The sequence below is a fragment of the Saccoglossus kowalevskii genome, chromosome 13, assembly GCF_978046115.1.
Source record: "Saccoglossus kowalevskii chromosome 13, keSacKowa6.1, whole genome shotgun sequence".
NCBI classification, from domain to species: Eukaryota; Metazoa; Hemichordata; class Enteropneusta; family Harrimaniidae; genus Saccoglossus; species Saccoglossus kowalevskii.
The window spans coordinates 26,788,539-26,799,866 of NC_140653.1; the positions used below are offsets into that span (position 1 = coordinate 26,788,539).

The window sequence follows — 11,328 nt, forward strand, 5'->3', positions numbered from 1 at the left end:
TGACCCATTTAGCAGAGTATACAGTAAAAGTAAAACATACCAACGTCCTACATGTGGTCAATGCAGCTAAAACTGAACGTCTGATCCAAGACATGTGAATATATGTAATAGTCACCGAAATTCAATACCATAACAAGAGGAGAAACGAACAACATAATATTAGTAGATAAAACAGGATTTATAATAGAAAAAAAGCGGTAAGGCATGCTTCTTTCCTTTAATACTAATGGTCACTGATAGCAAAGTAGGTGATTTATAAACGTTTTATGTAACACAACGCAACAGTATTTTGAAATGTAACTGTTATAACTGCTCTAGTGTTGATAGCATGATTCTCAAGCCTTCCGAGATTACTGATAAACGACAAAAATATGGCATTAATGACTGTCTTTTGAACTGAACAATCGGATATATGTGGGTAAAACAAACAACAAACAAAGAAACATGCCAAATACAAGCAATTTCATCACAAGAATAGCAAGTGAAAATAAAATTGGGTCGGGCGGTCGGATTTTGTTTTTTAAACTTGTGAAAACTAAGGGTATCGTAAATAGGTATATGTATTTCATAGTATTCGAAACATGTCGGAGAAATACAGAAGAAACACTTTTTCACTGCCTAAAATGGGAAGTTTTTAATATTTGGGCCTATTTGAAAAACAAAACAAAAAAAAACGCGACCCGATATTTCAAATTTTTCTGTCGTTCGCTGAGGGCAACAAAACAATTTTTGGCCTAATCAATTGTAAGTCAATGCTCCACCCCGAGTTATTGGTGTAAATATTCTGTAATTTTTTATGTGCAATAGAAACAGAAATAGTCCTTTGGACTGACAATTACAGTGATGTATGAGAAAAGTGCCTGAATTTGGGAGGAAAGTGTATATTATGAAAACACTTTTAGTGGAACATTTCAGGGATGTTTTTGCCCAAAACACGTTAGAAACACGTTAACACGTAATGAGAATACGAGAATATGACTACAAACAAATTGAACTGCAATTTACTGTTAAATTCTGCAACATTTCTATGATTTTATTTGGTAACTTAGATTTTGATCTGGGAGATGTCGGCATGGACGTAATGTGGTGGAGATTTCCCTGGTCCTTTAAATTCATGAACTTGAGTTTAATCAGTTATCTCGCACATAAAGAAATAAATGGAGGCCGCTGCAAATATCAATGCAACTGCCGACGCTGGCTTTATCAATTACAATTTCCACACGCTTCGTAACGGAGTAACAATATCATCATACCTTCAGGTTTGTTTAGAATAACTTCCGGTTTCCTTCTTTCCTCAGAAAATCAAAAAAAGACTTCATTCGGTTCAAGTTGTTATTGCTTCTTCAACGAATATGCCACCTGTCTACGCACTCCCGATAGTACAATTCAATCATGAATGAGCCTGCGCACGACACAAGTTACCAGCTACTTGAATACGCAACTTACATTAATGTCAGCCGTCGTTTACGAAAGGTATCTCGAAATATTAGCAAAAAAGTAGCAAACTTATTTATTGTTCAATATTTGTTTTCATATTGTATTTATTGTATTAATTAAAGTTCTGAATAACAATTTAATGGTTATGTATTATTAGTCTTAAAGGAGCTCGTTTAAATTAGGCGACAATTGGTGCGTGGTAATCACCATATTGGAATTCAACACTGAGGCTCCGCCAAAAGAATAAGAGCTGTTAAGAAATTGAATCTAATGATTAGATCACAGGGAATAATTGTCTGTTTAGCGCACCGTCGTCCACCTTACTGACTCAAACATTGATTCAACAGCGTGCATGTTTAATTCCATCGGTTATTAAACTTGTGGCAGGTACATGGTATACACACTCGCAAAATACTAAAATCGGTAAATTCATCGCTACATGCATAGTATGACTTGATGCCAAATTTTACGTGTGTGAGCAATTTCCCCCCCAATAAATATGCTGCATACAGTCGATAATAAGTACTGTGTTTACTATAGATGCATACCGTAGACGGCATAAAAGAGTGTCCTGTATATAATCGGGTGGTTTCGGTTGAAACATTGCATGTTTGTTTGTTTTCTGAAGTGCCTCAAAATAAAACAGTTTCAAAGAAAAGTGCTTTAGTTACTCTTATGAAATGTTGTACATGTCATATATGTAAACACTTATAAAACATGCATAGTCGAGTGTTTTACCTTGAAACAGTGCATGTGTGCTTGTTTTAGGAAGTGTTTCAAGACAAAACAATTTGTAAGAAAAGTGTTAGTTACACAGATGAAATTGGTGTTTTGGGTTGAAACATCGTTGGTGATTTTGCTTTCTGCAGTGGTTCAAATTTCGAGAAAAATAACATGTGAGAATGCTACCGTTCACCAAATGCGGATTAATAAAATCCGTTAGGCCACGAGGTACTTAATTCACCACGTGTCTCGATTTCTAGTTGTACTTAGGTTGGTAAAGCCATATAGGTTGGTGCGTGACATAACATTATTTTCTGGAGGTAATGTCATGACCCATCGCATCATTACCTCACTTTCGGTGATTGTCTAGTTAGCATATATACCATAATTTTTACTCACGAGTCCCCAGACTTTTCACTAAATTTTGCATAAGGGTGGATGCACTAGTCCTTAAATGTTCTATCAATAAACACTTTAATTACACATTTATGTCACCGTAAAACACCTAGCGTTTTTATTTCGGAAAAGTGTATTTTTGTGTGTTTACAATGTGCTTCATTTTCATCAAAAAGTGCTTTAATAACTCCCTAAAACACTTTTCTAAAAATACTAAAACACTACTGTTTTGATAGAAAATACAAGTGTTTTATTATACAATACACATGTTTTTAATTACAACAGTGTGTTTTCAATTAAAACGGCGTGTTTTAATGGAAAAAATGAAAGTGCTTCTGAGATTTACAGTGTACAAGTTATTGCAATGGATATCCGAGAGCCCGTAACGTTGTTGTTGTTTACTGTCGTACATCGTCATATCGTAACGATAATGCTGTCTGTAAACCAACAAGCTTTGTAGATTGAATAAACGTCTAGGGGATTCACATTTTCGTTTACTCAAACTGTGATTGACAAGCATTTTGCATACATTAGCCGCCATTTTAAAATCGTGATTTTTACTTGTCGCGGCACGTTTTGACCAAAAACAACAACATTTATACATCAAAAGCCCAACCAGATGAGTGCAATCGCTAGCGTACATATTCACGCCCCCGTAGATATGTATTTGGAATCACAGCTTGATCCCCAAACATCGTAAATGGCACATTCCACGGAGCTCCCTCCGCGATGTGGGTGGCTTGGTTCGAATTAGCATACTAATACGGTGGCCTTCTTGCCCCTTATTTATAGTATCGGTTCCCCTTTAAGCCTTCGTGGTTTTACACGTTAGAAGCAGCACCTTTTTATGTGTGAGTTTAAGCCACGAGTTACTAAGTATTTTGATTGTATTGGTTTAATTCACACCACCGCGAATATGTCGATGTTTTACAAAAATGGATGACATGTTTAGTTATACAACTGCTATTCAGTTGTAAATTTTCAAACTTGAAAATGACGCCAAAATACATTACAAGTAATAACTACACAATGCATGAATGAATACATTAAATGCATTATTCAACATATACCATTGAAATCTTTCACTGTTTAAGTCATTTTAAATTTCACCGTCATTTTAATAGATATGTGTTTTCATGTTTTGATCACCAAACAATTTATTTTTATTTTGTTTCATGGCAACTTCTGTTAACACGATAGCAGGCAATCTGATTAAAATATGATGTAGTGTACGGGCTTTAATTATTTTGGTTAGAAACTTATTTTAATTTTATTACGTTCGTTATTAATAGCTTTTTATTTTATTATTTTAATTTACAATTACCAAAACTTAAAAAAAATAAATACTAGATCAAAATAAAATAAAGATACAAACAAAAAATCAAAACTAGGATCTTATTTTAATCAGATTGGATGGCGTGGCCGAGCAGTTGAGGGCGCTCTTATTTAGAATCAGTTGGTTTGAAACTCACAACTACCATGCATGTTCTAATGTTTTGCTGAAACGTAGATTATATGTTGTGTATTTCCGATTACGTTTCAGTGTTGCATGAAATGTACACAATTTTTGAAAACATTTGGTTGTGTCCAATGAATATAACCTAGAATCCATTTGCAGTTAACTAAAACTAGAACAAATTGTTGGTCGTTCAATGCAATTGTATGGTTTTGCAATGCATGACGGGTAGTGTGACCGCGCGGTCTAAGACGATGTTTGCAAAAAATTAAGTTGTGCAATTGTAATTCAGTTACGTTATTTCATGTGATGTTCGTTGGATTATTATCACTTGAAAATAACACTAAAGAGTGGTGGTCGTCGCGCTGCGCATGTGTGACATTTGTGTTGATAAACATTGATTTTCCCACAATCCAATGCGCTCTTCTAATGAGGTTTGACCTGGGCGTGACTTGCACTAATTACCACCAGTGACGCTGGTTTTTGTCACCGGTCATTTCTTTTTTTATTTTTATTATATTTTATTTTATTTGAGACACCAACAGGTTCCCCCAATTATAGGCACTCATAATATACAAATACAAAAATATTTACAAAAATAATATGAATTAAAAAAAGACCCAAAGCTCAATATAAAACAGATGTCTTAAAAGAAGATAGACTCGTATAAAAATGTCCACTGAAACAGCAATATAAATACAATTTAAATAGTCAAGACAACGAGGGATAAAAGAATATTACTGTGGCAAAGAGGTAATTTGAAGGGATATACGGAGCGGAGATTTCTGGAGGGACCATGAAAATGATTGTTGGAAATAGTGGAATAGTCGATGACGTGGATTAGAATCCATCCGTTTCCACTTTCTATTGTTTTAATGAAATGAAAATTATCAGTGTCCTTGTTGCATGAAACGTCCACAGTTGTACTTGATTGTTATTAACAGGGATGAGAGCCATTGTTTGCTAACAGTTCTTATTCATTTTCTGCCTGCATTTACTAAGTACTCTCACCTTGCCCTGAACAATCTGCGTTTTTAAAGGGTGGTGGTCGCCACGCATGCGCGAGATATGGGTCTCATTTAAACAAAGATGGCGAAATTGGCTGTTGCGAAGATCAACGAGTACAAAATGAAAAGTTACCACTTTAATTAGGAATTTTCTAGGTGATTGGAAGAAGTTACTGGCGGTAATTGGTGTAAGTCGTGCCCAGGTCTATCCTCATACTTGTGATTTCAATCATTAGAAGAGTGCATTAGATTGTAGGCCCGGAAAATCAATGTTTGTCAACACGAAATCTTGGATATACGAGAAACAATAACACTGTAAAACCATTTATTTTCACTGACATTTAATTTCACTATTTTGATGATTTGAGCATATTTGAGTTTTATTGCTACGTTCACGAAGATTTTATTTAGCGAATATTACTTATCAGCGCAAATAGCTAAATTAATACACAGTGAATGATTAATTACAGTACGTAAATAGTTAATCATATTCTCGACGGCCATAAATTGCTGGCAATGTTGAAATACACAATTTCCCTGGGACGAAATAATATCATATTTGTCAAAAGCTGAAGTTATGTTGTAGAAATCTCCATTGCTTTATGAAAATGTCTGATAAACAAGACGTTAAATAACTGTGGTTGCACGGAGAAATCCGGCAATTTAAAATAACCATTCTATTAACCGAAAATACCGTTTTTAAAAAGAGGGCCACCAAGCTTGAACGGCACGTAATGCAAACGAATATTCACCGTTCGGACTGTGAAGTTCTACCCAGGGCACCACGGACTTACGACACTGAGCGTTCTACCTTCGTCCGTCTTCACGTTGGTGCAGTTTAGTATATGCCCCTCCTAAGGACACAAATAGTAATCTGGAGGGGACATGCATAATTGAATTGGGGGGCTGGATGAGGGCTAGATTAAGAGGTGAGGTGCAAAAGGAACTCTTTATCGCACAGCAGCACTTCTGGCACAACAAGACGACGAAAAGTGTTAAAGTAAGGTCTATTAGAAAATAATTATTTTTTTAAATACATTATTATCATTGCATTATTGTACATGCATTGTCGAGTATTTTATTATAATTATCGCGTAATTTTCTGTTGAATAAGTTGAATAATGGAACCCATTTTACGACAGTCAGTAAATGTCATCGACACATGAACAATAACTCGCAGCAGCAATCCAGGTTAATGGAATATCATTTCCTAAAATTATGATGTAGTCTGTCATTTTTGCAGTTAAAAATTGGTAATTACTTCCACGTATTAATCGGGCAATTAATTTTGAAGATAAACAACTTCAATATTGTATAGTAGGTATGTCCGGCCATGGAGGAGGGGCGAAGTGAGGTGAATGGGGGATTGTGGACTTAGGTAATGTGTAAGTGCCTTAGTGTATTGTGGTGTACTACACCATATAAGAAATCAACAGTTGGCCTTGAAAACAATTCACAAATTATTGATAATCAGTTGGATACAGTATCAAGTGTTTCTTAACTTACATATCAGCCCTTTCAAAACATGTAGTTGGAATGCGCCGTACTTTAATGTTTGTTCAGTCTGAGTGGAATTAGTTGGGACGGCATCACTTACTTCGAATAAACGCCGAATCCGCCAGTGTTTTCGCAATCAATGATGTCGACTAACTTGATATATATTCTATTAATTGTAACTACGTGTGTCAATTCCAAAGTCAACGGCCTAGGACATGAAACGTGGGTATGTATATTGTGTCATTTAAAAGGCTGTGGTCGTCGCGCAGCCTCATGTTCGGCATGGGACTCGTAGCGACGTACAGAACGTTTTTTTTAAGTGAAATTCGAACACGCGGCGATCACCGTCGACGATCACCGCCCTTTAAACCAACTTTACTGGCTTTAGTCACGATTTTTACAGTACATCGCTATGTGAATAAATTGTGACTACTCATAAAAATCGCAATTTGTTGAAAGTATATTTTATTTTGTTTTCCAGTACAAATTCTGTGGTAATGGAAATGAAAAACGTTGCGATGACGATGAAAACTGCGTTCACGGGTTGGTATGTTATCCAAAGAACTCACCATGTTCAATTGGAGGTAAATAGGAAAAGGAATGAGCGTACATTTGTGATACAACATATCTCAGCAATCGTATACTGAAACATTAAAGGTTCTATCCATACTTTGCAAACATGTTAAACATTACTTCTAGAACAATCTGAAGGTTGTTTATACCAAGATACCAACGTACAATGTAACTGACCCAAATACAAACAGTGTCCTAACTCAGTGAGTCTCTGTTATTCACAAATCTAACTTAGCTCGAAAGGCTCCCTCACAGAATGCAAATTGTGAATACAACTTTAATTATTTAAAATTTGAACTATTTAAGTTTCTATGCCTTGCGTAGAATGCAACTTAGACAGCGCCTTTATTTTTATAGGGACTCAATTTGAGAACATTATTTTGTTTGAAATAACTGATCTCCTGTTTTCTTCTAACTTTCTCACTACCAGCCCGATGTTGGAATGAACACGAGGTGTGTATGAAACCAAACAACGAATGCTCCCCATTGGGACCATGCACTACGAACAGTGGGTGTCCTTACAAACGCAAGTGTAAATATTCAAAATATCTGGGTTATAAAGTTTGTCAATAAAGTAATGTTGAACGGACAAAATGTGTGAACTATATTAATATACAGCCTGGATAACAGTTCTGCTGCTTACTCTCTCTAGTATCGTCTGAACTTACTGTCAAGATTTTGCTCATTAACCATGCAAAGTTATCGCAACGTCATGAAGATGTGACAGACGCAATTTCATCGCTACGCCTGGTAACTCTCAGTTTATATTATTGTGGTGGGGGGTAAAACTGTCATTCATTGTCATTAAACCTTGGAGGTGAAATCCTAACAGAAAATACTATGGTTGAGTGAGAATAAAAGAGCTACGAAAATCAAGTATCCAGGTTATCAATGAATATGAATAATTTGTTGTTCAACATATCACATAGCAGTTGAAATTCACGGAATATGAATGAATATGTTTTTGTTGTGAACACATTCCAGATATCACAAAAACTAAAGATACGTCGGGTATAAAAGGTCATTTGCAAGTTTCTGTTGCGCGCTATTAAGATTTCCCTGACGTTAACAACTTGTTATTTGGGAATTGTTTTTGCGATATATAAAGGGTCGCCTGTGCGAGAGCATGCCCAAACAACACTACAAACTAGGGTAAACAAGATGGCGGATTTGATGACGTACTGGGATAATGCCACATATGACTGAAATATTCCATGGATTGATTTATATAAAAAAGAGTGGTCCATTAGGACCACATAAACACACACACATGCTTGTACAGTTTTAATAATCCGTTTACCTGGGTAAAATATTGCTTCAATAAAAACTCAATTACAATACTCCACATTTGTACGAGAAGGTAATTAAATTTACCATTAAGTTATCATCTGCTGGACTTTCAATACTGACAATAAAATGAATGGCAATTCTTGAACAGCTTTTGTTAAAATATTATCCAGACACATTAACTAAAATTAGTAATGAATCTATCATTATATAAAATTCAAAACCAAATTCAAACAAATTTACTATAATAAAGTCTGGTTGCCTACTGTATATGAACCAGAAAAGAATAAGCTACGTACTTTCAACAAGTTTAAATTAATTTTGACACATAGTCAGCTGCACTAAGTTTCGTATTTCTTCTCACTCATTGTCAACAGAAAAGCTTAGATATAATAATTTGTATTTTTTAAAATGTTTTTTTTTCTAGTTAGAGGCGACTGGGACACGGTTTTCTAAGAACTGATTAACGGCAAGAAAAAACAAAAATTTGACATATTCAAACTAAAATACAAATAAATATTATATAAAGGGTAATAAAAAAAAATGGAGCCTCATACTTACATCGGATTTTAACCAGATTGTGAACTGGCTTGTACACTGTATTGGTGATGAATTTTACATTTTACTCACATGTAAAAATAGTCAGATTGTTCAAGCTCATACTAAATTCGCAGTTCAATTTCCAATTCATCATGGTGACAACATTTGCAAGTTATCATGCTTGCTAGGCACTAAAGATAGCATGGGCGGATTTAGAGGGGGACCTGAGGGCGCCCCCTATTTTTAACAACCAACAGGGCTTCGCGCCATCGGCGCTCGCCAACTTGGCCTTCGGCCGCTCCCCTATTCCAGAATCCTAGATCCGCCCCTGGATAGCTTTATTGTCAATTGCTTGGGAAAATGTATTTATTTTATTTCTAAGCTTTAGTTTATTTTTCTTGACCATTGTTTTTTTTATCTGTACCTGAATGAACGGTGCCAATCCGCATTTGTCGCTACGCGTTGCCGAGTTGGTCTCATGATGGGGTACTGTGGACCACATACTGCCGGGGAGGTGTCGTATTTATGGGTTTACTGTGTACTGTGAAGTTTGTTTTGTAAACAAAAACATACAAACGCTGGAGTTAAAACCTGGTCAAACACACGAATGGATGTTAAGTGTTCATTGTCCAGCGTTGATCTCGAGCGCACAATATAATTTAGTTATATTCGGAGTTTTTCTGAGTGCAACCCAATAGAGCCGAGAAGTTCATCCCAGAGCTCATTCTACACACTGACAGGATCAAGAGGTCATTCAATTTTCGGTGCATAAATTGGTAGTTTGACGAAATTCCATGACGTTTATGCTGCACCCTTTTCCGGTATGCTTGAGAGTAGCCCCCGGAGAGGGAGGGGACTGGCGGATACAGAAATTCGGTAAGCGGGGCGCTCCTATTGACGTGGACTGGGTTTGACAACTGATTTGTCATTTTTTATGCGGGATGAAGGGGAGAGGGGCGCCTGACGCGCGTAGAAGGGGGGTGCAACATAATACAACGCGTGTAACACATTGCTTGTTTATCAAATATCCTGATATCAATAACCAACAACTTTACTGTCAGTAAGGACACCAAATATATCAGAAATGACTAAATACCATTACCACACTATTGATTAACACTATTGCCTTTTCACACAACGCTTAAAACAGTAACATATTGTTAGACCTGCGAACGAAACGCTCTTCTCTTCGTTTTAGCACAGTCCCAGGAACTTCCAAAACAACAATCTAAAACACTTTCCTGTTTTCTAGTCCATCTGTTTGACATATGAGTAGCTACCGATCTTTTAAAAAGTACCTTTTTTGGTTTTCGCGGGCATACAAACTTCGAACGCACATGCATATCCCTCTTCCAGCCAAGTGCCTTCCGAGCGTTCAAGTCGAACGTCGGATCTAATTATATCAACCGTTATATATATAATTGCTGTTTTATACACAGTTTATTGAGATCTTATATCCATAGTAGTTAGCAGCTTATTTCTATACATCTTTCTAATACCCCCCCCCCCACCATGGAACTAAGGGTAAGGGTGGTGATGGTGCATCTCGTAGTCTATTCTGTTGATACCAACTTACAGTTGAATTAAATATATGGTATATTGTGAGTTTGAATTGAGAGACATATTTTTGGATTTCAGGTACAGTATAAGTATCGGTCTTATTTCTGGTCAAGATAGGTATAAATATCGTATAACATTTTTCCATTTTGGTATACTTATGGCTCCGTATATGAGCGACCATCTCCACCTCAGATCCCGGCCTCTATTGGAGATGCTTTTCTAATGGAGCAAATACGGTAACTGTTTTATTTGGAATAAACAGTGATGACAGAAATGGTACTTTGGTATAAATATGCCTAATGGCATACATTCTGCCACTATCCAGGCATAAAAACGGTTACACCTCCCTAATTGTGCAATGACTGCCATACAACATGGTTTAACGCTATGGTGAAATCTCAGTCATCGTTTCCATGGAAACAAGCCCGGATACCCATTCTTGGCCTTGTTCTGTCGCAAAGGATTTGTAGTATTGCACTAGCATTTTAGTAGTTAGTAGTAGTATTTTACTAGTTTGTAGTAGTATTTTACTAGTTAGTCCATGTTAGGCCACGTCCATTCTTAAAAACACAAATTCCTTAATAAAGTTTCGTATTTTAAATATGTACATTTTTATGGCAAACTTGTAAAAACCGTATGAGGGCGTTTACCCGTCATGCCCTAACCAACATGTTTGCACACGTTGTTTAACGCATTGTCGGTGCTATTCAGGGCTCATATCACTAATTCAATTTCCATAGACAACAATGTTAACATATGACGAGATTGCCATATGAAAATGACGAACAAAGTTGAAAACATGGCTCATAAATGGGAAATCAACATGCCAGTAATCAACCACATAAAAAAACT

At 36.2% G+C, this 11,328-nt stretch overlaps 1 protein-coding gene across 1 annotated transcript; it reads left to right on the plus strand.

Moving 5' to 3' along the window:
- The first annotated feature begins 6,562 nt into the window (after positions 1-6,562).
- On the plus strand, positions 6,563-7,966 carry LOC144362806 (uncharacterized). Its single transcript, XM_078013859.2, has 3 exons — positions 6,563-6,742; positions 6,998-7,100; positions 7,520-7,966. Exons 1-3 carry the CDS (start codon positions 6,656-6,658, stop codon positions 7,660-7,662), a joined length of 333 nt encoding a protein of 110 aa, XP_077869985.1. The 5' UTR covers positions 6,563-6,655; the 3' UTR covers positions 7,663-7,966.
- The last annotated feature ends 3,362 nt before the right edge of the window (positions 7,967-11,328 follow it).

Excerpts from the sequence above, each read along its gene's own strand:
- LOC144362806 (XM_078013859.2), top strand. The coding sequence starts at position 6,656 with ATGATGTCGACTAACTTGATATATATTCTATTAATTGTAACTACGTGT. Across the intron at positions 6,743-6,997 it reads GCCTAGGACATGAAACGTGG|TACAAATTCTGTGGTAATGG; the intron begins GTATGTATATTG and ends TTTGTTTTCCAG. Across the intron at positions 7,101-7,519 it reads CTCACCATGTTCAATTGGAG|CCCGATGTTGGAATGAACAC; the intron begins GTAAATAGGAAA and ends TCTCACTACCAG.